Source organism: Accipiter gentilis, chromosome 28 (assembly GCF_929443795.1).
Source record: "Accipiter gentilis chromosome 28, bAccGen1.1, whole genome shotgun sequence".
NCBI lineage: Eukaryota > Metazoa > Chordata > Aves > Accipitriformes > Accipitridae > Astur > Astur gentilis.
This window is the reverse complement of record NC_064907.1, coordinates 20,721,741-20,748,752: the sequence shown is the minus strand read 5'-3', so window position 1 is coordinate 20,748,752 and position 27,012 is coordinate 20,721,741. Positions and strand designations below refer to the sequence as shown.

Here is a 27,012-nt window from a genome sequence, read left to right as displayed (position 1 = left end):
GAAGACGGGGGGGGGGTTGTTGCGTGGAAAGTTGCCGGCGTGCGGCTGAAGTTGCGCGGCGGCGGGGTGAAGTTGTGCGAAGCTGTGTGGTTTTTAAGGGGAAAAAGAAAAAAGTAAAATGGGGTTGGAAAAAATAAGGGGGTGGGAATGGGGGGGCGGGGGGCAGCATCCCCCCCCCCCCGTTTTGGTGGGAGTTTGGGGGATGGAGGGGTGGGGAGTCAGCGGGGGCCGCCCCCGGGGTGGAAACAACGTGGAAATTAAAAGTTGGGGCGACTCACGTCAGCCGGGTGCTTCACTCGGTTTCGTCTCTGTCCCCACAGAAGTCACCGGCGTCCCCACGGCGGGGGGGACGGTGACGGCGTTATGTCCCTCTCGCCGGGCACCCGGTTCGTCTGCCAGCCCGGTCCAGCCGCCGGTTCCCCCCGCTCCCCCGCGGCGGGGGGGAGCCCCGAAATCTAACGTTCGCCCCGGGAGCGAGATGGAAAGGTGCGAGGGGCTTCGCCGGGAGGTAAGTGCTTCTCCGGCCCCCCCAAACCCATCTCTGTGTGCGTGTGTGTGTCCCCTTCCTGGGACGTCTTCGCCTTTTTGGGGTGATTTGTGGCTTCTTTGTGGCGGTTGTAACGTCACCGTAACTTGTCGGGGGGCTCGTCGGGGTGGGCAGGGAAAGCCCTTTCTTGGTTGGTTGATGGTTTTATTTTTTTAAGGGTATTTCTGGTGGAAATGGGACCTTCTGCTGCCTTAAAAACCGCTTCGATGCCTTAAACCCCCCCCTCCCCCCCCAAAATCTTAGCTCATTCCTGGGGCGTCCCCAAAACACCGCCGCAGGGTGGGTGGCAGCAGGACGCATGGGACAAAATCCACCTTTAAATTGAGTTTCTTGGTATAAAAGAGCAAAATGCCGCGCGAAACCCTCCTGGGTCCCATCGGGGGGGCTCCCCCCAAAAAGAAGGGGGTGGCGAGGAAGGGGGCACGTGGGGAAGGCAGAGCCGTGCCCAGGGGGAGCATCGCCAAGCTAACAAGTCGTGGCATTTTCTCCATCAAAAATTACAATGCCTTCCTTCGGCGCTTCTGGTTTTACCGGCCAGGGTGGTTGTAACCGGGATTTCTAATATCGCGCCTGTGGTGCCCAAGCAGGCAGGGGGACGGGGAGGGGGGGCTGCTCCTGCTGGGGGGGGGTCTCTGCAGTGGAGAGGTGGGGAGGGAGAAACATCTCCTGCTTGGGGTTTATTTTTGGGACTTTGCGTCCCCCCAAAACTGCTGCCGCTTTTGCTTTTTTGGGGGATTGGGGGGTGAGCGGTCGCCTCGCGCCTCCGAGTTGTATCCGACAGGTTTTGCCCTGGGATGGCTGGCGGGACGATGGGACGGGCCGGTGGGGACGTGGGGACAGGCGGCTCGGCCGGTGTTTGGCACATGGCAGGGCAGGAGGAAGGACTTTGCCCTTGGCAAAGCGCCGGTGAAAACGGCTGACGGTGGGGATTTGAGCCCTGGCACTTTTCCGGGGTGGGCGTGCTAAAAAAAAAAAGATGACTGTTATAAAGATGCTGCCGGAGCCGGGGTCGGCAGCGGTGGGATTCCCCTGGGAACCCAAGTGCCGGTGGGTCCCTGCCCGCCCCAGGCTGGTCCTGGTGGTGCCAGCGGCCGAGGGAGGGGCGTGCCGCGGTTCCCACGTCCCGGCGCCTTTCCCGGGGTGGTTTGGCAGACGAAGCGAGCCGGGGAGCCAGCCCCTTTCCCCAGCACCGGTTCTGCCCGTTCCTCCAGCTCGGCCAGGCCCGGGAAAGCCGGCGTCTCCCCTCGCACCTCCGCGGCTGGAGCCGCGCTCGTGCCGTCTCCCTTGGCGTTTGATTTCCACGCCGGGCGCGACGCGTCCCCATCCACGAGGGTTTTGGGAGAGGAGGAGGAGGGAAGACGCCAGAGGTCGAGGCTTCGTTCCGCTCCCCGTCCCGCGGCGCCAACGGACCCTCTCCCACCCTCCCCGGCCGGCTCTCAATGCCTTTGCCATTTGCATAACTAATCAACTTCTTGAGAACCCGCTCATTACCGCCACGGAAAAATATACAGCAAAGCCTCGCTCAGTGCCGGGGAGCCGCCGGTTTCTAACGAGAGCCGCCCAAACCGCCTGGCAAAGACCGGGGCTGGTGGAGGGGACGATGCTCTGACCCATCTCCCCCGGCTTGGGGGGGCCAAACCTTAAATAAACCCCACAGGAAACTCCATTCCCGGCAGGAACGGTTACACCGGGACCCCAAAACCCCTTTGCCGGGTGGTGGCGGGACATGATGCAGCTCAAGGTGTCCCCGGCACATCCCCGGTGTTGGGAAATGAAAGCCCCTAACTGAATTTGGCAGGCTGTCTCGGTGCCAAACGCTAGAGATTAGGGATAATCTCATTTCAAGCATTACTAATAAAAAGTTACTAAATTTGTCCATCTCGAGGGGTTTCCCTGGTGGATTGGGGTGAGGGTTTTTTCACGGGCATGAAATCACCCCAAACCAGGTCTGGCATCTCCAAAAAAGCATCAGGGTGATGGATGGGATGAAGGATTTGCCGGGGTTCGTCTCATTTTCGGCCGGCGCATCCCGGTGTCACCCGAAGGACCGTCACCCGCCTGCCGGGGGGATGTCCTCCATTAATCCGGAGCGATGCTCGCCGTTACCATGCCTCCGCTGAAAATATTTCAGATCTCAGCTGTGATGTTAACAGCTAAAATGACTTGGGAGCAAATCGCCGGGTGGATGCCGGCGGACGCGCTGCCCTGTCCGGCCGGAGGAGGAGGAGGAGGATGGGAGGAAGGAGGTGTCTGCGTTAATTAAATCCCCGCCGTGTTTTCTGCGGCGACCTGTTGCACGGCGGTGCCGAGCTTGGCCGGGCAAAGGGGGTTTGCATCCCGCAGCACCGTCATGCAAGTTTGGAAACTGGGGGGAAAACCAGCTCCCAGCACGAGTTTATCCTATTTATTTATTCCTGTGGGAGTCGCTTTGTTTGGACCAAAGGTCGGATCCCAGCGGGCTCCGGCTTGGCATTGCAATAGGGCTCTCGGCTCACGCGTGGCCTTTTTGGGAAAAGACAAGCTCAAGCCAATATCGCAGGGACGGGGATGTCGGGTCCATGGTTGCATTTTCCGCCGGGACACAGCATCTGGTTTATCCATCCCACTGGGCATTCTGCAGGCCTGAGGCTCCTTGGATCGCTCCTTCTGCTGCATATCCCTTTGGAAAACAGTTTTCACCGGGATGCTCCTGGGAAACCTTTGGGACCTTTGAGTTTGTAGAAGTTTTGCCGGCAATTCAGCTCGTAGTAGTCTTGGAAAACCCATAGTGGGCTGGAGCATCACCTCTATGCCCTGGATGGGGAAGGTTTTGGGGGAACTCGCTTTTCTGCTCCCCCTTCCCCCCCCCCCCCCCCCCCCCCCAAATATACATGTGCATCGTAGCTGAGACCTGCCAGCTCCATGCAGGGGTTGGAAAAGCTGGAGCTGATCCCATCAGGGCTGATTTAAGGACTCCAGCCCTGCCTTAACCCTTTCGCTGGCCCATTCCCACTGCTTTTCCCATGGGAAAATACCCCCCCTCCCCGCCTTTTTTTCCTCACAGGGGCCTGGATTTTGGGGAGAAAGGGGCAGCCGGGCGACACGGGGGGTGGTTCTTGTGCGGGATTTGAGCCTTGCAAAGCTCCGACTTCCCCAAATTAACCACGTCCCCCAAATGAACGACGTCCCCAAATGAATGAGGGCCCCCGATTAACGACGTCCCCAAATTAACGGGGGTGCCGGGGGTTTAACAGCAGGAAAATACTGGGGGGAGGGGGGGCAAAGCGTGGTTTTGGGGGGCAAAGCATGCTTTTGGGGCTGCGTCTTGCTGTTCCCACTCCCCCGCGTGGGCTGTTGCCTCGGTTTCCCAGCGGGGGGGGTGGGTGACACACGCGACCAGGGTTTTGGGGGTCCCGTTACGCCAATTTTTTGGGGTTTTTTTTTTTGGGGGGGGACACACCACGACACACGACACGACGAGGTGTCGCGGCGTGGAGGCACCTCCCCTGCGTGTCCGTGTCCGTGTCCGTGTGTGTCCCCCCCCGCTCCTGCGCAGCGGCCGGGATCGACCGGCGGCCCCGGCGGGGGGAGCGGGCGGGCGGTGTCGCGCTGCGTGGGGGGGGGGGGGGGGGAGTGTTTGCGTGGGGGGGGGGGAGCTTGCGCGGAGGAGGGGAAGGAGAAGGAGCAGGAGCAGGAGGAGGAGGAGGGGAGGAAGGAGGGGGGGGGAAGAAGAGATGCGCCGGTCAACCCCCCCCCCGGCTGCAGCAGGGCGGCGGTGAGGGAGCGCGGAGGAGAGGGAGACAAGATGGCTTCCTCCTGAGGGCCGGATCCGTGCCGGGGCCCGGCGGGGGCTGCGAGGGGGGCAGCGACGGGGGGAGCGGCGAGGTAAGTACCCTCCCCCCCCCAAAAAAAAAGAAAAATATCCCCTCTGCATCCCCACTTGTGCGTTCCCCCCCCCCCGTATCCCCCCCCTGTGCATGCCCCCCCCCCCCCCGCATCCCCCCCGTGCATATCCCCCCCCCCCCCGCCATGGACATGCAGCCCCGGGGGAGGGCTGAGGGGAGGTGGAGGGGGGGGAAGGGGGTGAAGCCCCCCCACCCGCGGCGTTTGCGCGTGTTTCGTGGCTCCGCGGGCGCGGAGGAGCAGCGGCGGGCGCGGAGGCGCGGCGGGGCCGGGAGGACAAAGCGGCGGGGCCGGGGGGGGCCGGGGACACGGGACACGGACACACACGCACCGCCCGGCCGGGCCCCGGCTCTGCCCCGCTCCCTTTTGGGGTGATTTTTGAGTATTTTCCTTCTTTTATCCCTTTTCTTTCTCTCCAGCAGATGGGGGGGGGGGCGGATGGACGTTGGGGGGGGATAAGTCCTAACGTGCCCCCCCCCCCCCCCCCTTATTACCTCATTGCTCTTTCGGCTTTTTTTTTTTTTTTTTTAAATTATTATTTTTATTAATCCTCTCCCCTCCATCCCCTAAATGTGCTGAGCTCAGAGGTACGGCGGGGTGATGCTAACAAGGGCGATGAGGCTCCCCGTGGCGTGACGTCACCCTGACGTAACGCGTCCGCTGGCAGCTGTCATCCCTCGTTGTGACGAGGACGCGGGGGTCCGGCGGGGTCGGCCCCCCCCCCCCGCTTTTCGTCACGCCGGGAATAACGGGGGTTAGGATGGAGGTGGGGAGAAAAAGCGGTTTGTCCTCGTTGGAGGGGTCTCATCCGCCAGCCGTGGCAGCGATTTGGGTTATCCCGGTGCCAAGAGCGGCGTGGTTTGGCGGCGGATACGATCCGACTGGCTGCGGATGCTGGTGGCACCGGGGGACGTCCCCGAAGCTGGGGAGAGCGTGCCGAAACGCGTGGCCGCCCCGAAGTTTTGAGTCCGCGGTGAGCGGCTTCGGCACCACGTGTTTTCGAGGGACGGGGATGCTTCAGATCTCACACCCGGGATGCGCCGGCGCGTGCACCCGCCTGCCCACCGACGCCGGAGCCGCCTCCGGATCCGCAGATGCTTTGCCAAAAAAAAAAGAAAAAAAGACCCCGTCACAGGTGCTGGGGTGCTGGGTACCGCGGGGTGCCGGGATGCGGCAAGTGCCGGTGCGGCCCCGAGGTTGCATCATGCTGGGGAGGGATGGGCAGCGCCGGAGCAGAGTCCTCGCGGTTGTTACGGTGGCCCCATAAACGAGCCCCGCTCTTGGCCTTTGGCACCTAATTAGCTGTGACGAGGTTTGTTTTTCGGATTACCGACCTGGACTCTTTATCGCAGGTAATTAAGGGGAGAGGTGGCTCGGAGGAGGAGCCGATGGAACCTTGGGAAAGCAAAATGTGTCGTGTGTGTGTGTGTGTGTGTGTGTGTGTGTCCCCGTGCTCTGGCCTTTCCTGGTGGGGGTTTTGCTGGTCCCACTGGGGACGGGGTCGGTGAAGCAGTGGCGCGGCGCCTCTGGGATGTGTGGTTGTGCTGCAGGTTTGCGACCCTAAAAGCTTTTCCCGAGGTGTCCCCAGCGCTGGTGTGCGGGGAGTGAGCTGCGCCCATGGCACTGGGGTCCCCAGTCCCCTGCCTGCATGTGCTGGGGTCCCCGGTCCCTGTCCCCATGGCGTCGGGGTATTCGGATTCCTGCCTGCATGTGCCGGGGTGCCCCATCCCCATCCGCGCAGTATCAGGGACCCTGGTCCCCTGCCTGTGTGTGCTGGGGTCTCTGGTCCCCATCGATGTGGCATCGGGTCCTCAGTCCCCTCTGTGTGTGCCAGGGTCCCCAGGCCCTATGGCATTGTGTGTCCCTGTCCCCATAGCATCGGGGGTCCCGACCCCCTGCCTACGTGTGCCGGAGTTCCCCAGTCCCCATCCCTGCTGTGTCAGGGTCCTTGGTCCCCTGCGTGTGTGTGCCAGCGTCCCCATCCCTATGGCAATGGTGTCCCTCGTCCCCTGCCTGCGCATGGTGGGGTCCCTGCTCCTTGTTTCTGCAGCGTCAGGGTCCCTCGTGCCCCATCCCTATGCCATCGGGGTCTCCAGTCCCCTGCCTGCACGTGCTGGCCTCCCTTGTCCTTGTCCCTGTGACATTGGGGTCCTCGGTCCCTTGCCTGCATGTGCCGGCATCCCTGGGCCCTGTTCCTATGGCAATGGGGTTCCCATTCCCTGTCCGCGCGTGCCGGGGTCCCTGCCGCGTCCCTCGCTCCCTGTGCGCGCAGGGAGCCTTTCTGGTGGGATGGCAATGAAGGGGCCAGCGCCGAAGCCCGCCGTCCCTTGTCCCCTCGCTGTCCCCACCGCGGCTCAGGATGCGGGCTGGGATGAGAGTGATGTACCCCAAACCCAGCCCTCCTGGGGACTGGTCCCCCCTCTCCCTTTCTCTGCCAGCTCTTTAATCTTGCTGCTTTGAGCTCGGTGCAAGAGGGTGCCAGACCATTTTTGAGGATGAAAGAGCTTTTTTTTTTATCCCCCCCCCCCCCCCCCCCCGGGCCGGCATCCAAGGGGAGATGAAATGAAATGGGAAGAGGCTGGAGGTGAAACAGCTGCAATCGGCTCCATCCCCGCTCCACATCTGCCCGCCACGCCGCTGCCAGGCCCGCAAACCGATCTCAACCCCAGTTTTCTCCTCTCTCCCAGGGCTGAAACCTCCTTTCCCCGTGAGCCGGGATGCTCGGCGGTGGTGGGACGGGGCTGGCAGCATGCAGGCGGCAGGGATTTTGCAGGCAGGGTTCTGCCGGGTTGTCGGAGGGAGTCGTGTCGCGGGGACAATGCAGCGTGTTTGTTTGCTACAGCTAAAATGGCAGTTCTTAAGGGGAAAAAAAAAAAAGAGAGAAGTGCTTCTGCACATCCAGTCGCCGCATCTTTTGATTAAATGAGATTTTGCTGTCAAACGGGGGAGCTGGGGACCACGAGCTCCCGAGCCTGCAATTTCCATCGCAGCCAAATGAGGGGAAAAAAAAAAACCCTGAACCACCTCAAGTCCTGAAAATGCTGTATGAAAAATGGATTGGAGCAAGTTGTAATTGCTGCAGTCGTCAGCGCGGAGGCCGGGGGATGCTGTGTAATAGCTGGAGGGTTCGTCACCGCAGAGCTGGTGGCTGCTGGTGGCATGGCCCCTGTCACCACAGCCCCCCACTTCCCAGCTTGGCGGAAAGGGATGGAGGAGCATCCCGGGAGCTGCGGCCCGTTGCAAACACTGTGCTGGAAGGCGATGGGGTGCAGAAGGGGGATGAGCAGCAACAGGGCGACGGGCTTTAAAGACCCTGAGCCTCTTAGAAACCCCCGTTGATGTTGCAATTAAAGCCGTTGCACTTAACGCCATTGCATCTAATGCCATTGCATTTAGCGCCGTTGCGCTTAACGCCGTTGCACTTAACACCGTTGCATTTAAAGCCCTTGCACTTAAAGCCATTGCAATTAAAGCCCTTGCACGTAAAGCCGTGCCAATTAGAGCCATCACAACACAAGCCCTTGCAGCGGGGCCGGCTTCTGCCACCCGTGCTGGACGCTTCGCCTCACCTTCCCCGGTCGGGATGGTGCCATGGAGGCTGCCACTGCTTGTCCCTTGCCTGTCCCCGTGCTCCTCGCCTGCAGCCGCTGGCAGCCGGTGCTGCCGGCCGGAGCATGCTGCCTGCCCGCACATGGCTTTTTTTAGGTTTACAAACATGACGGCCCCGTGCACGCGCCGCTTCCCCCCCTCCTTCCCCGTGAGTCATCAACCCCGTCACCGGGCCGGGGAAGCCGGAGGCGGCGTCGGCACATCCCCCTCGGCACTGATGACCCCAGCGTGGGGAAAAAAAAATATCAAAATTAGATTTTTTTTTCCCCCCTTTTTTTATCATTCCCATTCCTCTTTTGGTGAGCGAGATGGGGAGGATGCGGATGGCGACCGTGGCTGCCATCCTGGCTCACGGGTGGCCCATGATGGGGTGTTTTCAGGGAGGACTGTGGCACCAGTTGGCGGGTGGGAGAGTTGAAACCGTGCCGGCTTCCTCGCCCAGCCGGCGACTGTGTTTCGGTAGCCTTGGATTCAAGGCGACGCTGATTGGTGTGGTTTTGGGGACGGGTGAGGTTTCAGGGGGGAAAAAGCTGGTGAGACCCCAAAACGTAGGCAGAAGTGCTGGCAAAAGTCGCGTCATGTGGCTCCCCAGGGCCCGGGGCTGCCGGTGCCGCGGCTGGCGGTGAGCGTGGATGTGCCGAAGCCCCCGCGGCTGAGCTCATCGCCGGAGCCGGTTGGCGTCGGGGCTGAGGTGGCTGCGGTGACTCAGCAGCGCCGGCGCTGAGTCAGCGGCACCGGCCCCCGGGGAGGCAGCCGGGACGGGGTGGGGGGGGGCTTTAAATTTTGGTGGAGAAAAAGCAGGGGTTTTTGTACGGCGTGCTGCGAAATGGTTTTGCTGGTGCCGAGCCAGCGTCCGTGCCACCGGCACGTGTTTTGCACGCCGTGCGTCTTCCTCCAGCTTTGGAAAAGGGATTTCATCCAGAGGGGTCGCGTTTCCCACCCACCGTGAGATGCTTTCCCACATCGGGGACGGGTCGTGGCGGTGAAACCAGCTCTGGGTTTGGCAGAGCTGGCGTTTTCCCTGCTCCCAGACGGGGCAGGGCTGGGCTCCCACTCATCTCCCGGCTCCTGCCCGCCGGCCATCGCACCGCCGACTTGTCGGTGCTTGTCAGGCAGGAGGGCGGCGGCACGCACGGTTCTCCTCCTCCTCCTCCTCCTCCAAAAGGTCGGGCTGTGCGGCACGGCGGCGGCGTGAGGAGCCCCCACGTCCCGGGGAGCGGGGGGACACCGCAGCATCCCCCAGGTATGATGGGACGGGGATGGGCTGGAGGGGAGCCGAGCACCCGTGGGGGCCAAGAGGGTGCAGGGACTCCCCTCTGCTCAAACCGGGGGAGGCAAAACCTGAAAATGGGGGTGCAGTTTGGTTAGTGCATGGGTGCGAGGTGGCTTTCTTCCTCGCTCCCCCCAAATTGCCTTTCTCCGCCTGATTTGCAATGCAAAGGAATTGGCGGGGTGGAAATGTCTCCGGTGGGGGGATTGGTGGGGCTGAAGGGGCCCCTAGGAGGGGACCGAGCCTGGTCCCGTGGGGGACGCCGGCAGCACGGCTGCGAAATGCAGCCCAGCCCCGTGGGGGCGGCTGGGGTGGGACGGCAAACACTGCTGGGCTGGGCGAGAGGCGAGGCGAGGCCCCAGGCCTTTCTCCTACAGCCCACGCGCTTCCCCCTTCCTTCTTCCCTCCTGGATGGGTCCTTTTTCCTTCCTGACCCCTTCCTCCCTGACCCTGTCCCCTTCCTCCCCACCCCCTTGCCCTTCTTCCCCTTGTTTCCCTTCCTCCCCATTTTCCTCCTCTTCACTTCCTTCCCCATCCCCTTTCTCCCCATTTCTCCCCATCCCTTTCTTCCTCTTCCCCATTTCCATCTTCCCCTTCCCTTTCCTCTTCCCTTTCCTCTTCCCCTTCTTCCTCTTCCCCTTCTTCCTCTTCCCCTTCTTCCTCTTCCCCTTCCTCCCCATTCCTTCCTTCCTTCCGCTTCTCCAGGGACAGAGCAGACACAGCTCCCCACTGAGCCGCTGCTGCCCACCAGCCGACAATTTGGCTTTGCCCAGCCGGCCCCGGCGCCAATCTGGTAGCCGAGCGCCGGCACGAGAGGAGCCAGCTGTGTTTGAGGAAAAAAACCGCTCCAAGAAACAAAAATAACGCCGCCTTTTTTTTTTTTTTCCTCCTCCTTTTCCCTTTCAAGAGCTCAGCTCCCTCCCTGCCCGGCCGGAGCCGGGAGCCTGATGCGGCTCTGCGCTGTGCCAAGCCTTTCCCCCTGCCCGCGCCAACTGGCGTCTCCCGGCTCGGCTCCACGCCGCGGTGGGAAGGCACGCCGTAGTGGGAACGCACGCTGTGGCTTGGCTGCAGCAGCTTGCTTCCCAAAAGCTGCTCCAGTGGGAGCATCCACTGGGACATCGCTCGCCTGTCCCCAGTGCTGAGCATCCCTGCTCCAAACATCCCTGCTCTGAGCATCCCTACACTGAGCATCCCTGCCTGGAGCATCCTGATCCTGAGCATCCCTATTCCGAGCATCTCTTGCCTGAGCATTCCCGCCCCGAGCATCCCGATCCCAAGCATCCCCACCCCAAGCATTCCTACCCTGAGCATCCCTGCTCCAAGCATCCCCACTCGGAGTATCTGTACCCTGAGCATCCCAATCCGGAGCATTCCCACCCAGAGCATCCCTGCTGTGGCCCCTCCAAAAGGGAAAAACCCTTTTCCTGGAGGAAACGAGGAGGATGGAGATGGGAACGCATTTTTTTCCACCTGGAAAAAAATCCCCCATCTCCCTCGGAAGCTCCCGGCGCTGGCGGGATGCCAGCGCAGAAGCCGAGAGCAGGACTATATCGCATTCCACTGCCTCGTTGTACTCCAGTGAGAAGGAAAAGGGGGTGAAATAATCGCCCTAGCGCTGTCCGGAGAGGGGTTATGGCTACGGGGGTCCCCGAAAGTGCTCCCGGGGCTCGTGTAAAGCAGAGCTGGGCTTCCCGTGGCATAAATCAGCTCAGCTCCCTCGGCATCGGCGCTATTCCGGCTTTTCTCCGGGCTAAATGAGGACAGGAGTGAGCAGCTCAGACCCAGCGCCGGGGTCAGCCGGGGCCATGGAAACAGCTTGGAAAACAAGGCGGGAGAGGCAGCCGCGGCCGCCCGCGGCGCCGGGAGGCAGCGGGACCGCGAGCCGGCGCGGTGGGCACCCCGGCTGGGGGGAGCCGGAGGGGAGCTGGGGGCTATCGTGAGTCCGGCTCGGCGCTCGGGTTTCCCGGTTTTCCTTTATTTTCCGTTTTCAGGGGCGTTGAGCTTGGGTTTAGGGCATCTGCGCCGTTCGGCTCCTCTCCGGCATCACCCCTGCCGGTACGTGGGGTCGGTGGTGGTTTGGGACTGGAAGGGGGTTTTTTCCGTCTCTCGGGGTCCGTCGAGGCGAAGCGGTGCCCCCCAGGAGCATCAATCCCTGGGCGGGCATGTCCGTGATTTCGGCAGCTTTTCCTTCCCCGGCAAAGCCCTTTGGTGGCACCGGCCGCGCGGTTTGTTATTGTAGGGTCTCCTGCACTCAGGGATGCTCGGTACTTACCCCCCCTCCGCGGTGCCCCCCAACCCGCCGTCCCGGTGGAGGATCCCCGGGGCTGTTGCCAGAGGAGGAAAACCACAAGCCGAGTGCCGGGGCTGGCCGGGCTCCACCGGCGCGGTGCGGGGCCGGCAGCCAAGCTGCCTCCTGCCTCTTGGCCGGCCCGTGCCGCTGGCTGGCAGCGGCACCCGCTGACCTCCCAAACACCCCGCCGTGCCCTCGCCGCAGCCCCGGCGCACGGTGTTGCGTGTCCCCCCTCCGCCGCCCAGATGCCACCAGGAAAGGCTCAGCATCCCTGCCGGTACGGTCCGGCCTTCCTCCGCTCTCCTCTGGCTCCCAAATTCTGCACTTTTAATAAAAATTGAGCATTTTTTGTAGCGGGACGACACCAAGCGGCGTCTTCCAAGCCGCTTTGCGTGCACCGAGTTGCTCTGTTCTCTGCAGCTGAGCCATTTGGCTCCTGCCAAGGGATTTAGTAAAACCCCAAAATACGTATACGGGGCAATTTTGGGGCTCCCGGCGGGGGGGGAGCGGGTGTTTTTGGAGGACGAGGGATTTAAAAACCTGTTCCCCTGTTGGCTTTGGGTGGGTTTAGTTTGTTTTTCATGCAGCCCAGCAAGGAGGTTGAAAGTAGTAATTTGAAATATAGAGATATAGACTATAGGATATATAGACTGCTGGCCATATGGTGTTGTTGGATGTGTAGGTCACTGGATATGTAGGGTTGCTGGATATAGTGGACTGTGTATTTAGGGTTGCTGAGTGTTTAGGGTTGCTAGAGATACGGGATTGAGGAATATGTAAGTTGCTGGATACAACAAGCTGCTGGATACATAGGGTTACTGGATATGCAGGTTGCTGGCTGTATAAGATCGCTGCTTATGTAGGGTTGCTGGATGTATAGACTGCTGGATGTGTAGAGTTGCTGGATATATAGGCTGCTGGCCATATAGGGTGTTGGATGTATAGGTTGCTGGATATACAGGGTTGCTGGGTATATGGGATGTGGGTATTTAGGGTTGCTGAGTGTTTAAGGTTGCTGGATATATAGGTCTGCTGGATATATGAGATTGCAGAATGTAACGAGTTGCTGGATATATAGGGTTGCTGGATATGCAGGTTGCTGGGTGTATAAGATTGCTGATTATATAGAGCTGCTGGATATATAGGGCTGCTGGATACGCGGGTTGCTGGATGTATAAGATTGCTGATTATACAGGGCTGCTGGATACGTAAGGTTGCTGGATGTGTAAGGTTGCTGATTATATAGGGCTGCTTGATAGATAGGGTTGCTGGCTCTATGGGGCTGTCGAATATATAAGGTTGCTGGACATGTAGGTTGCTGGTTATGTAGGATCGCTGGATATATAAAGTTGTTAGATAGGTGAGATTGCTGAACATGCAGGTTGCCGGGTATATGGGTCAGTGTATCTATAGGGCAGCAGGAGCTGTAGGGCAGTGGGATCTATAGGGCCACCGCCGGCGGGGGCTGCCGTTCCTCGCCGGAGCCGGCCGAGCCGCGGCTATCCCTCCCCGCCGGCTCGCGGGACCGGGGTCCCCCCCGTGTCCCCCCGCGGGGTGTCAAGGCGCCTTTCGGGGCCCGGCCGGCGCCCACGAGCTGTGGGGGCCAGCGTGGGGCCCTCCGCCGTCTGTCCGTCCGTCCCTACGTGCGCGCAGCGCCGGGGCTAATGGCTCCTCCAGCTGGTTTTGCAGGGGGCGGGGAGGGCCGGGGTGGCTGAGGCTTGAACAACTCGTTTCGTCTTTCCTCGCCGAACGGTCCCGCCATCGCCTCTGGCTTCGCCTCCCACCCCGCACACGTAAGTGCCGTCCGGCCAGAGCCGTACCCGAATCCGGCACCGTGCCCCCGCCGGGGCTCCCCCCTCGGCACTCGCCGGGTTATAAACGGCTCCGGACTATTCCCAGGGAGCACAGCCCAGGCTGGAAACCCTCCAAGCCGGGCTCTGCGTGTGTGGTTATTTTTTTTTTTTTCTTCCCTTCCTTCCCTCTGTTTACGGCATTTAAAATGGGGAAGAAAAAAAAAAAAAAAAAAAAAGAAGAGGAAAAACAGATTAAAAAAATAAATGTTTTCATCCTCAGGGGGATTTTTCCCCTTTTATAGCACCTGAAGGATGCAGAAGGGACTGTGCAGGAGCCAAGCAGCCAAGCTAACCCGAACTGAAGCGCTTGGTTTTCTCTTTATTTTAATTTATTTCCGTCCCCCCTCCCCAGCTTTTATTCTTTTCCGGGGCAAATGGAAGGAGGTTTGGGCAGGCAGTGTTTTTTCCGGGGAAAACGGGCCGAGGCGTGGAGGAATAGGTGCCCACGGCAGCGATGGAGGGATTTCTGCGGATGCTGCCGGAGTGAGTTGGGATGGGGAGGGGGATTAATTTTCGGGGAGAAGCCGCGAGGTCTTTCCATCTCCCGGCCTGTGGGGCCAGGAACAAAAGGAGCTGGATGAGAGAGCCAGGGAAAAAAATATTATATTTTATATATATATATATATTTCCCACCCGCCCCCCACCCCCCTCCCCCCATTTGGGGAAGGTTGTGGCTTTCGGATTAACCCTTTGGGAGCTGGGGGGATGCTCACTCCTGCCTTGTGTTTGCAGGGTGAACTATTTTCCTGCATTCCCGGCCTGGGTCGATAACCTGGTTTATGGGATGGAGCAGCCCAAGGTGCCACCCTGGCCCGGCGGCTGTTTTTTGGGGCTTCCCCTGCCATTACCCAGCAGGTTCCCTGCCCCCAGGTAGATCCTTGGGGCCAGCGTCTGCTCCCCACCCAAGGCAAAACAGGTTTGTCGTTGTTTCTCCAGGCTGGTGTCACCACCGCGATGGTGGGGACCCTTCGGGGCATGAGTGTGTCCCCCCAAGGTCTTGGAGGGGGCTCAGGGCATTTTTCTGCCTGCCACCGTGTGCTGCTTGGGAAAAACCCTTTTGGCTGGGGAGGAGGAGGATGATGACGGCGTAGGAAGGACGGGCGAGGCTGTTTCTTCCTCGGTTTGCAAAGGAGAGCGGAGGCGGCGTGTTGTCCCCACCCTGCCCAAGCTGCCGTATCGCCGGCGCGCGGCACAAACCTGCAGCGAAGCCCTCGCTCCCCAGACCTGATGGACCGGTCCCATCGCTGGCAGCTCCATTGCTTGGCTCCGGGGATGCTGCGAAGGGACCGAAGCCGGAGCCCCTATAAAGCTGCGGCGGCAGCTTCGGGGTGAGCCCTGTGCCGGAGTGGGGCCACGGTGATTTGTACCCGTGCTGTGTTCCCTTGGGAGCTTCTCCCCCACCCCGGGGAGGGGGGGATTTTGGGGATATCGTCGTGCTGGGAGTGGTTCCTCCTCGGTTTTGCCAGGGTTTCGCCACAGTCAGCAGTGTGCTTATCTCTGGCGTAGAAACCGCCCGCGCTCAAGCGTGCGCCTTTGCTCACCCTCTCACCCTGAAGGACGCCCGTGCCGAAGCCGTGGGGCCAGTGGCTGAAGGGTTAAACGCGGCTTCACCGCCAGCAGCCGCACACCGTCAGCTCGCTTGAACACGGAGCCGGAGCCGTAACTCGGGGTCTCCTGGCGAGTCTGGGCTGCGGATCCTTCCCACCAGCCGGTACCGGCACCGTCCAGAGGCAGGAAGCTCTGACCACAGCCGTTGCTTGCTTTGTCATATTTTTTTCCAGTGAACTTTGCTGTATTTTTAGCTTGCAGGAAGCTCCCCCCGGTTGTCAGCAAACTGCTAACTACGCTGCCAGCGCCCTGCACCCCCGGCTGCTGGAGCACTAAAATGCCCGCCGCCGAGGGGGGAGAGAGCCGCAGAGCGCAGAAGGACCCCCCTATCCCTGGCAAAACCCCTTGGAGGGTCTTAACTGGGGCGCGCGAGCCCAGACGCCGGGGTGACGGTCTCCCTGGGTGCCGCCACCTCGCGTCGGCATGGACGGCTCTAATGGTTTTTGGTCTCTTCTTGGCACGCGGCCGGTTTTCTGGACGCTGGTGCTGTAGCTCGGCGTTGCCGGGGGGCCCTGGCCAGCCGTGTTGATACAGACGCCGGGTTATTCGAGGTGAAAGCATCCCCGCGCCGCCCCTGGCACCGGCGTAGCCAACTCGGCGGCTTCCTGCCGTGCCGCGGCCCCCGGCGAAGGACGGCTGCTCCCGGCCAGGATGTTTGCTTTGGGCACGGGTCCAAAAAAACCCCCCTTTTCTCCCCGTGCCGCTTCCTTCGCCGGTGCAAACTGTGTCGCTAGAGCCAGGGACGCCCTCCCCGTCCCACCTCGGCGGGTCTCGCCCTCAGCGGGCGATGGAAATCCCGAACCGTCCTGTGAGCAATTTCGAAAGCGGGTGGCGGGGTGGGGACGTGGGCGGCGCGGGGCCAGCGCAGTGGAAACCGGCCGCCTTTTGAGCAGAGCTGCTCCTTAGGCAGCCGGGCAAAACCCGCCTGGTTTTGCCGGCGGCAATTATTTTTTCATGCGGCTCATCCGCGTCTTCATCAGCCGGGTCAGAAAAAGAGATGGGGAAAGGGGGAATAAAAAAAAAAAAAAAGAGGGAGAAGATAGGGCGGGGGGTGATGGCACATGGGTCGTGGCAGGGGATGATCACGTCTCTCCTCTCTCCCTCCTCGCAGACAGGTTCGGCGGGCGACCCGGTTGATGGACCCAGCAGAAGCCAAATGGAAGAAGGGCCAATTAATTATGTCGAAGAAAGGCGGCTGAACGAGGGCAGTGGGCTCAGCCTGGTGAATGGGGGCCGGCCAGAGGCGGGGGGCACTGCGCTGATGGAGCCGAGCGGCTGGTCGCCGGGCCAGCCGCCTGCCGCCGGTAAAGCCCACCTGGAAGACGTCAGGAACCTGGTGGCCTTCTCAGCGGTGGCCGAAGCCGTTTCTTCCTACCGGCTGCCACCCCCAGGTTCACCGTCGCTGCTGTACGAGAAGTTCGATTCGGAGATGAGCCGGGGTGGGCTGAGCGCGGCAGACGGCGTGCCACGAGGGGAGGACCTGCACGCCCTCAAGGCTGCCCTGGCCTTGGCCAAGCATGGCGTGAAGCCCCCCAACTGCAACTGCGATGGTCCCGAGTGCCCGGACTACCTGGAATGGCTGGAGCAGAAGATCAAGACGGCTCTCGGCGAAGAGCCGGCATCACCGCGGCCCTGCGCCACCGCCAACCCCCCGCCGCCCCCCCCGGAAGGTGCTATCGACCCCCAGCCGGTGCCTGAGACCGTCGAGCCGTGCCCGCCCGACGGCCTCCCCTTTTCCCAAAGCGCGCTGACCATCGCCAAGGAGAAGAATATCAGCCTGCAGACCGCCATAGCCATCGAAGCCCTGACGCAGCTCTCGGCCGCTCTCCCCCAGCCCGCCGGTGACGGCCAGCCCCCGCCGCCGCCGCCCCCGCCGCCCCCTGCCGCCCCCTTCGGCCCTGGCCCCCTTGCCCTGCCGGCGGCCACGTGGCAGCGAGGAGACGAGCCCCGTTATCCGCCAGAGCCCGGAGCGGCACCAGAGCCATTTTTCGGCGCAGCACCTCCCCGGGGTGGCTTCGCGGCGGCGTGGGGGCTGGAGGCCGAGGGGGCGGCAGGGGCCGGAGACCCCATGGCAGAGCTGGAGCAGCTGCTGGGTAACGCCGATGACTACATCAAGGCAGCTTTCAAGAGACCCGAAGTGACGGCCGGCAAAGTGATGGCGCCTAAAACGGAGCCCCCCGATCGAGCACCTAGCAAGGAAGCACTGAGCGGCCCCCGCTTGCCGCCGGCACCGCCGGAGCCCAGCCTACACAAGAAGACGCAGCTGGTCCTGCAGCAGCATCTCCACCACAAACGCAGCCTCTTCCTCGAGCAAAGCCTGGCAGCGGCGGCGGCGGCGGCACCCCCGGACCGGCCGAGCGGCTGGTGGGCTCCCGGCGCCCCGGCCGTGCCCCCCAAGCCCTTTGAGAAGCAGGCCAAAGAGAAGAAGAAGAAAACGCCGCCCGAAAAGCCCCCCCCGGCCAAACCGCTCCGCAAGCAAGTGCAGATCAAGAAGGCAAAGCAGAAGGACTCACAGCCGCTCTTCCCGCCCCTCTGGCAGATCAGCCTGGAAGGGTTTCGGGCGCCCGCCGAACCCCCCGCCGAAGAGATGCAAACCGAACCACCGCCGCCACCTGCCTTCCCGCTCCAGCCTCTTGCACTACCCCTGCCCGCTGCTCGCCCCCCGCCGCCGAACCCCCTCGACGGCGGCCCCCCGGCTCCCGACTCTCAGGAAAGGGGTGCCCCCGGGGGGGGCCCCCAAATTCACCCGGTGCCGGCGGGCTCGACCGGCTCGGAGGAAGCGCCGGCCGCCCCCCCACCGACTGCCCCGACCCCCATCGTGGTGGATGACAAGCTGGAAGAGCTCATCCGGCAATTTGAAGCTGAATTCGGGGAGAATTTCAACCTGCAGCCCCCCGAGACGCCTGCCCCGCTCGCCCCCGGGGCTGCTGAGCTGCCGGGGGGGCCGGCACCAGCCCCGCAAGTGCCCCCCGCCGCCGCCGCCCCGGCTTCGAGCAGCGCTCCCCAAGCCGGACCCAAAAGCTTTTCGTTCTCGCCGGGGAAGTGTCCACTTTCGGAGCCATCCTTCACCGCCCGGTCCCCTAAACAGATCAAAATCGAGTCTTCTGGTGCTATCACCGTGGTGTCAACCACGTGCTTTTACTCTGAGGAAAGCCAAAACCCGGACGCGGATGACGCCGACGGGACGCCCACCAAGGACGAGGTGCCGCTGACGCCAACCCTGAGCGGCTTTTTGGAGTCGCCGCTGAAATACCTGGACACGCCGACCAAAAGCCTCCTGGACACGCCGGCCAAACGGGCGCAAGCGGAGTTCCCCACCTGCGACTGCGTTGGTGAGCGAGCGGCCGTGCCGGGGGATTACGGGGATGGTGGCGAGCCCCGGGGGTGGCATTTCAAGGAGGTGGCTTTGCAGGGTGGGATTGTCCTGGATAAGTAACGGAGCGATGCCGTGGCGTCGGCAAAGCCCACGCTTTTTGGGTGGATGCGGTGCTCACATGGCAAAACCCCGATGCTGCGGAGCCCCCTTTTGCTTTCTCTTCTCTTATTTTTACGGTCGGACGGCAAACGCCGAGCGACTGCCACGTCACCGGGGGCGTGGTGACGACGCCGACCTGGCTGTGCCGGTGTGGGTTGGAAGAGCAGCGATACCGAAGGGCTGTTGGGTTTTGCCTCCGCTTAACCGCTCAGCTAAATCCCATAGAGGGGCCAGTAGGTTGCCCCAGTGCCGAAACCTGCCTAAAAACCGGCTCGTCTGGTTGTTCTTGCTATTTTAAGCCAAATTAGCTGGTTTGGGGTTAACTCAACCCAAACTTTAACTTAGCATGTGAGCTTATGCCTGGAGCTGTATTCGCTGCCAGGATGCTGGGTTGTTCGGTGGCCGATCCCACTGGGATGCATTGAAAAAGCACCAGACTCTTGGATTTGGGGTTTTTTTGGCGTGTGTTGGCATTTGTTAGACTTTGCAGCAAGTGCTAGAGGTTTCCCACCTGGTCCTTGCAGTCCAGCTCCATCGGAGCGTGGGGAGCTGGATCTTCCCTCCCCAAAATTTAGACCGGAGCTGCACTCTCCCCTGGGAGGAGCAGGGTGAGGATTCGGGGCATCCAGCCGGAAAAACGAGCCCCAGTGCTGCTGGGAGAGGTGGCCTCGGGCTAAGCACAAGCTGCACTTTATTAGCGGGGCTTATGATTATTTATTTATTTGCTTGTAAATGGCAGCAGTAATTAGCCCAAATGGCACCGAGCGAATGAAAGGCTTTTCTGGAGCCGCTCGAACTGATCTCGGAGTTTCACCCTGCGGTGCCAGGAAAAGATTCGTGTTGCTTTTTCTTTTGCAGCATGGTTTAGGGGCTGGGAGAGGGGGGATTCCCCCCCTGCCACCTCTTTCCATTTTCTCAAGGAAAAGCTGTGAGAGAAAGCAATTAAGTAGGAGTCGGGGCTCGGTGCTTTATTAGGTGCCTGTGCTGTTAGACGCTGTAATAAAATCAGCCTTCGCTGCGTTGTCCCGTATTGATCTCTGTCTGGACAGCTGCAGCCCAGCTGAGCCCGGCTTTCTCCTCGCCTTGGCGCCCAGCCAGTTAGACATGACGGGAATGAAAATCAGGGTGGTGAGAGCAGAAGGATGCAAAGACGGATCAGACCCGGCCGTCGTTCCGGATGCGTCCCACCCGGCAGCGTTTGAGCATCCCCGTGCGCCGGGGATCGACCCCTGCGCCGTCGTGGCTGCCCGGAGCATCCTTTGCTTCCTGCGCCGGCACCTTCATGCTCTGAAAGCCCTGAGGGGTTTGCTGCTGCGGAGGTTGTGTTGCTTGCGGGGCTGTAGCCCAAGCATCCTTCTCCCGTAGCCCAAGCATCCTCCTGTATCTTGAGCATCCTTCCGTAGCCCCAGCATCCTTCAGCCTCTCCCCCGACGCAACAGCTCCTTCCTTGCGTGGGTTCAGCCACCTTGGGGCATCCCATGAGCATCCCCAGATTCTCTACGCAAACCTAAAAGCAGGCAGAAGTAGTTTTAAGCCCCCAAATCATCCCATGATGGTTTTGGCAGCATCCAGCCGGGCTGGTCTCGGTGAGCGGGGCCAGATGGGTGCCCAGGGTGGGAGCTGGCAGGGAGCAGGGAGGCCTGGGGACGAGGAAGGGGGGGTTTGTATGCCAAATTGCCCGCCACTGCTAATTGCTTCTTCTCAGCAGAGCTCATCAAAATGCACCGTGCTCGAGCGGCTGGCGCAAATCCCCTGTGCCGGGATGGAGCCGCGGTTGCTGCTGCGATGCTGGGAGGGGCTGCGGCCGCTCGGGGAGGTTTTTGGGTCCCCGAAGGGGACGGGTGCTGCCAGGTGCGGGTCTGAGCACCCGTCCCCTTGTTCCCCAGTGCATTTTACTGCTGGGAGCGTCTTCCAGAGCAGAAAACGAAGAGGAGCCGCCAGGCTGTTTAACGAACCCCTAACTGCGGCTTCCCTTCCCCGATGCTCTTAGCGGGGAAACGCCATTGAGGAACCCTTGATTTTTGGTGCAGAAGTGCTCGGTTTGAGGGCATTTGGGGGTTTGGCATCCTTTGGAGCAGCCGGCAGAGGTGCAAACCCCCAAATCTCTTTCCCCTTCTCCTGCCTCTGCAGAGCAAATCGTGGAGAAGGATGAGGGGCCGTATTACACCCACCTGGGCTCAGGGCCCACCGTGGCATCCATCAGGGAGCTCATGGAGGAGCGGTAAGGGCCATCATCCCGTCCCGTCCCGTCCCATCCTGGGGGGCTGTGAGGGTGACGGGGGGGCTGTGAGGGTGAGTTGGGGTCCTGTGGGGCCCTGAGAGGGCGAGTGGGGGCTCATGAAGGTGAATGGGGGCTTGTGAGGGCAAGCAGGGTCCCGTGGGGTCCCGTGAGGGTCAGTGGGGGCCCATGAGGGCAAGCAGGGTTCCGTGAGGGCAAGTGGGGTTCCGTGAGGGCGAGTAGGGGCCTATGAGGGTGAGTGGGGGCCTGTAAGGATGAGTGGGGTCTCGTGAGAGCAAGTGGGAGCCCACGAGGGAGAACTGGGGCTTGTGAGGGGTCCTGTGAGGGCAAGTGGGGGGCCTATGAGGGATCCCATGAGGGCGAGGGGATCCTGTGAGGGCAAAGGGGGTCCTGCGAGGGGTCCGTGAGGGCAAGTGGGGTCCACAAGGGTGAGTGGGGTCCTGTGAAGGCGAGCGGGGGCTTGTGAGTGTGGGTGGGGGCCCTCCTTGGGGTCTTGTGAAGGCAAGTGGGGTCCTGTGAAGGTGGATGGGGTCCCATGAGGGCAAGTGGAGTCCTGTGAGTATGAGTCGAGGCTCAAAGGGGCGAGTGGGGTCCTGGGGGGTCCTGTGAAGGCGAGTGGCATCCTGCGAGGGTGAGTGGGGGCTCCTGAGGGTGGGTGGGGGCTCATGAGGATTCCAGGGAGGGTGAGTGGGGTCCCATGAAGCCAGTGGGGGCTTGTGAGGGGCCCATGAGGTCAAGCGGGGGGACTCGTGAGCATAGTGGGGGGCGAGCAGGGCTGATGCCTGTCCGCCGGCAGGTATGGTGAGAAAGGCAAGGCCATCCGCATCGAGAAGGTCATCTACACAGGGAAGGAGGGGAAGAGCTCCCGGGGCTGCCCCATCGCCAAGTGGGTGAGTGCCTGTGCCCCGGCTCTCGTTCCGCCCCCCCGGAGTCCTCCCCGAGGTAACGCGCCTGTCCCCCCCCCTGCCTGGGGACAAGGAGGTCCCCCGCCGGCGGTGGCCGCAGTGGGCAGGGGTGGATGCTCGATCTGTGGCTGGCAAGGAGGAAGCGAGAGCGGCGGCCGCCCCCGGGGAAACTCCACGGGGCTTCCCACCGCCGGCACCCGCCGAACAGCACGTCCGTGCCTGCAGCCCCTGGGCCGGGCACATCCCCCCCCCGCCCTGGCACCCCAAAGCCCGTGGGGGTGAATGTGACCGTGGGACCCCCCACAGCTCTGCCCCCCGCCCGCCCCCCCCCCCCAAATCCCCACAGGGTGATGCAGAAGGCAGTGAGGACCCGCTTTTGGGGTCCTCCCCATCACGGGAGGTGCTCACCATTGGAGTGGTCTGACTTGGCCCTTCTGTTTTCCAGGTGATCCGGAGACACAACCAAGAGGAGAAGCTGCTGTGCCTGGTGCGGCACCGGGCCGGCCACCACTGCCAGAACGCTGTCATCATCATCCTGATCCTGGCCTGGGAGGGTATCCCCCGCACGCTGGGCGACACGCTGTACCAGGAGCTCACCGACACCCTCACCAAATACGGCAACCCCACCAGCCGCCGCTGCGGCTTGAACGACGAGTAAGTCGCGCCGCGCCGCCGGTCTGGTTTGGGAAGACGGGGTGGGAAGGGGATGTGGGGGTCCCCCCTGTTTTCGGAGCTGCCGTCACCGCGCCAGCGGCTGATGCTCCTCTGCGGTGTCCCTCCCGCAGCCGGACCTGCGCATGCCAAGGCAAAGACCCCAACACCTGCGGCGCTTCCTTCTCCTTCGGCTGCTCTTGGAGCATGTATTTTAATGGCTGCAAGTACGCCCGAAGCAAAACTCCCCGCAAGTTCAGGCTGGTGGGGGACAATCCCAAAGAGGTGGGTGACGTGGGCAGAGTGGGGCAGCACTGGCGGGGGTGTGGGTTCAGACCTCCTTTTACCCCCAGCTCCAAGTTTTGTTGGGGGGAAGCCTGAAAGTAGGATTCCCTGTGGGATTTTTGATGAATTAGGGGGTCAGGGGTCAGAAAGCCAACCTGGTGAAACCAGAGGGCAGGCTGGCCTTGGCGTCCCAGAGCCAGGACTTTTGGTGTGACAGCAAGTGCCAGTACGGCGTGGCACAAAGGGGGTCTCTCTAGAAACCTCAGGGAAGATGCCAGAGGGCTCATGGGTTGAGCAAGCAAAAGCGCAACAGACGCTGAAGCTGGAGGTTGAACGGCCAGAATTTCACCAGGAATTTAAGCCGTGTGCTTTGCGCTGTGGCAGACCTCGTGGGAAGGGTTGGATGCCGCGTGGTGTGCGGGCACTCTGCCCCCAATTCCTTCCCCGCTGTCGAAACCCCTGGGTGACGTCCTCCTCTTTTCCCTACTGCAGGAAGAGCTGCTCCGGAAAAGCTTTCAGGACTTGGCCACCGAGGTCGCTCCGCTTTACAAGAGGCTGGCACCGCAAGCCTACCAAAACCAGGTACCAGCCGCGCACTTGTCCACTTGGAAACGCGTCGGCCCAGTGGCAGGCAGAAGCGGGTGCGGGGTGGCGGTGCGTAGGAGATTTCGGATAACTGGAGCCATCTCCTACGTCTGCCAGGTTACCAACGAGGATGTAGCGATAGACTGCCGGCTGGGCTTGAAGGAGGGGAGGCCGTTCTCGGGAGTGACGGCGTGCATGGACTTCTGCGCTCACGCTCACAAAGATCAGCATAACCTCTACAACGGCTGCACGGTGGTAAGCAGGCGGCCAGCGGGCCTTTTCGGGATGCTCTCCCCCTGTTTTGGGATGCTCCTGTTTGAGCCACTCAGTCCCCCCTGTCCCCAGTTGTCATACCTGCGTGACTCCAGTGGCCGGTCCTTGGTGTTTGCACGCCTCAGATGAAACCTTTCAGGTCTGTGGGGTGCTGAAGCCACCCCAGCTAGACTAAAGCACGGTGCTAAAGGGGACGATGCGTTCGCTTTCATCTGACCCCCAAACCCCATGGGAGGTTTCCGAATGCCGGCTGCGAACCGGCGTGGGCTGGGAGGGATGCCAGGCTGGCGTGGCTGCACAGTGGTGGAGGTGAATAAGGAGGAGATTTCGCCCCTGTCCCGCATCTGGCAGCATCCTGCTGATGGCACCCTGCGCTCCCCCAGGTCTGCACGCTGACAAAGGAAGACAATCGCGTGGTGGGGAAAATCCCCGAAGATGAGCAACTGCACGTCCTCCCCCTCTACAAGATGTCCAGCACGGATGAGTTTGGCAGTGAGGAGAACCAAAACGCCAAGGTGGGCAGCGGGGCCATCCAGGTGCTCACGTCCTTCCCCCGCGAGGTCCGCAAGCTGCCCGAGCCCGCCAAGTCCTGCCGGCAGAGGCAGCTGGAGGCAAAGAAAGCCGCTGCGGAGAAGAAAAAGCTGCAGAAAGAGAAGCTGATGACGCCGGAGAAGATCAAGCAGGAAGCGCTCGAGCTCCCCATGCTCCAGCAAAACGCAGGTAACGGGGGTGGAGGTGAGGTCTTGCCGCCCCAGGCCATCCGCAGAGCGCGTGAGGGGATGGGGATGTGACTGGGGTCTTTCTCGGGCTGGCGGCGTTGAGCATGTGGTGTTGAGGTGCAGGATAGCATTTCTGTGGTGCCTGGGTTTTTGCCCGTACTGCGGTGCGGCGGGGAGCTCTCGCCGCAGCCCGGAGCGTGGGTGTGAATTGGTGCCAGCGCACCGGGCGATGCCGACCTCTGCGCTCGGCCGGTGAGCCCATCACCGTGGGATTTTTTGAGTCCGGCCGAGTTTTTGGGGTCCTCGCTCCCCACTGGCGGCTTTCTCGGCCGGCGGGTCACAGGGGCTGTGTGTGTGCTGTGCCCGCAGGTATGGCGTTGAAAAGCGGGCTGCCCCCGCAGCCGCTGAAACCTTCCATCAAGGTGGAGCCGCAGAGCCATTACAACGCCTTCAAGTACAACGGTAACGCAGTGGTGGAGAGCTACTCGGTGCTGGGGAGCTGCCGGCCCTCCGACCCGTACAGCATGAACAGTGTTTACTCTTACCATTCCTACTATGCACAGCCCAATCTGCCTTCCGTGAACGGGTTTCACTCCAAGTTCGCGCTTCCCTCCTTCGGGTATTACGGCTTTTCCAGCAACCACGTGTTCCCCTCGCAGTTTCTGAATTATGGGGCGCCCGAGAGGGGCGGGAGCAGCTGGGTGAGCAACGGCTACGAGAAGAAGCCTGACGTCCCGGTGTTGCAGGAGAACCTCAACCACGCCTATGGGAACAACACCGATTTCCCCGAGCCCATCCCGCACAGCGTCCGGAGCAAAAACCATCACCAGCGCACCTACGAGCGGGCTAACCGCTATGCCAGCCAGCAGAAAGCGGCGGCGGCGGCGGCCGGGGGGCACAGGACTAGCTCGGGCTCGGAGGAGTTGCCGCCGTTTGCACAGAACTGTTTCGGCAGCCGGCCCATCAAGCAGGAGCCTCCGGACCCTCCACCCACCGTCGAGCCCCTTGCTGGCGCGGCGGCCGTGCCCGGCACCGGCTTAGCCCTGCCGGCCATCCCAGCGCGCGGCGGGGGCCCGGAGCCGCGGTGGAGCCCCTTCAAAGCGTCCCGGGGCGCGTCTTCACCCGAGAGGACTAGCACGGCGGAGGGCTCGTGGAACGCCCTGGTGCCGGGTTTGGGCGGGCGGGAGAAGCTGAGCGCCTTCGACGCTGCCGCCCGCTTGCCGCCGCCGGAGAAGCAATGGCCCAACGTCCTGGCGGGAGAGGCGGCGGCGCGCGGCTCGGGCTTGCTGCCGAAACCGTGGAGCCCCTGCAAGCTGGGGGAAGCGGCGCTGGCTGGCACGGGCACCTCGAGCTTGCTGGGGCCGCTGGGTTTCAGCTCGGCCCTGCCGGGGCTGCCCAGCTTCCCCGAGGAGCCGTGGGGCTCGGTGAAGGCGGAGGAGCGGAGGACGCCGGCACCCAGTCCGGGGCTGCTGGAGAAGCCGTGGGAGGCGGCGGTGGGCGAGAAGGGGGCAGCGGGGCCCCGCCGGGAGAAGCCGTGGGACCCCTTCGGCCTGGAGGAGGATCTGCCGGAGAAGGCGGTGAAGGAGGAGGAAGAGGAGGAGGAGGGGGAGGAGGACGAGGAAGAGGAGGAGGAGTGGTCGGACAGCGAGCACAACTTCCTGGACGAGAACATCGGCGGGGTGGCCGTGGCACCCGCCCACGGCTCCATCCTCATTGAGTGCGCCCGCCGCGAGCTCCACGCCACCACCCCGCTGAAGAAACCCAACCGCTGCCACCCCACCCGCATCTCCCTGGTCTTCTACCAACACAAGAACTTGAACCAGCCCAACCACGGCCTGGCGCTGTGGGAGGCCAAGATGAAGCAGTTGGCGGAGCGGGCTCGAGCCCGGCAAGAGGAGGCGGCACGCCTGGGCCTCCCACCGGACGCCAAAGCCTTCGCCAAGAAACGCAAGTGGGGCGGCGCGTTGGCGACCGAGGCGCCCAGCAAGGAGAGGAGGGACTCGGTCCCCACGCGGCAGGCGGTGGCCATCCCCACCAACTCCGCCATCACTGTGTCCTCCTACGCCTACACCAAGGTGACAGGCCCCTACAGCCGTTGGATCTGAGACGGAGGCAACCGCCGCAGCCCCATCTTACCTCAACCCTCGGCAGCGCCGGAGCCCGGCGTTGCTTCGTGGTGCTTTCTCCTCGGGCGTGGGGGAGAAGAAAAAAAAAAACAAAATCGAGAAAAACGAAGCAAAACACAACAACAACAAAAAAAACCCAACCCACAGAAAGCAAACCCAACACGCACGCTCGGAAACAGCGGAGCCGGCGCGGGCGCATGCCGTCAGAGAGCTGCGCTTGGCGAGGAGTTGGCAAACAAAGCAAAACTCGATTGAAAAAAAAGAGGAACGATGCTGTTTGACGCTTTTCGGTAATCTCATATTTATATCTCCGCGTTTTTTTAATCTAGCCTCGTGCACCGTGCGAACGGATGGAGAAGTTTATAGTGTCCTTTCGCAAAGGAGAGGTTTTTAATTCCACTTAAAAATGCCTATTTATTGGATTTTATTTTATTTTATTTTTTACTCCGATGACAACGACGAAGCCGATCTTCGAAAAAGAAGCCAACATCGAAAAAAAACCCTGAACGCAAAGAAGAAACAACCTGAACACCAAACCAGCTTAAAGGCAAGAGGTGACTCCCTCCGGCTCCAACGCATGGGGCCTGGCAGGATTGTGTGCTTTACCGTCAGCCGGACACGCTGAACGTCCGATTAATTTTTTTTCCCAAGGACCTAAAAATACCTATTTTGCAACTTGAGGAGTCCTTTCTTAC

General features: G+C 61.9%; 1 protein-coding gene across 5 annotated transcripts; it reads left to right on the top strand.

Annotated features, from left to right (window-relative positions):
• Window positions 1-426: 426 nt before the first annotated feature.
• TET3 (tet methylcytosine dioxygenase 3) lies at window positions 427-26,472 on the top strand. Of its 5 annotated transcripts, none has more exons than XM_049831324.1 (10): window positions 427-508; window positions 16,171-18,391; window positions 20,665-20,755; window positions 21,570-21,663; window positions 22,124-22,332; window positions 22,464-22,614; window positions 23,107-23,196; window positions 23,317-23,454; window positions 23,856-24,192; window positions 24,561-26,472. In XM_049831324.1, the coding sequence occupies exons 1-10, from the start codon at window positions 479-481 to the stop codon at window positions 26,294-26,296; spliced, it is 5,097 nt and encodes a 1,698-aa protein (XP_049687281.1). In that variant the 5' UTR covers window positions 427-478; the 3' UTR covers window positions 26,297-26,472. The 5 variants fall into 5 exon arrangements, with proteins under 5 accessions (XP_049687281.1, XP_049687284.1, XP_049687280.1 ...); XM_049831327.1 differs by lacking the exon at window positions 427-508 and adding an exon at window positions 4,189-4,411; XM_049831323.1 differs by lacking the exon at window positions 427-508 and adding an exon at window positions 12,345-13,934.
• The last annotated feature ends 540 nt before the right edge of the window (window positions 26,473-27,012 follow it).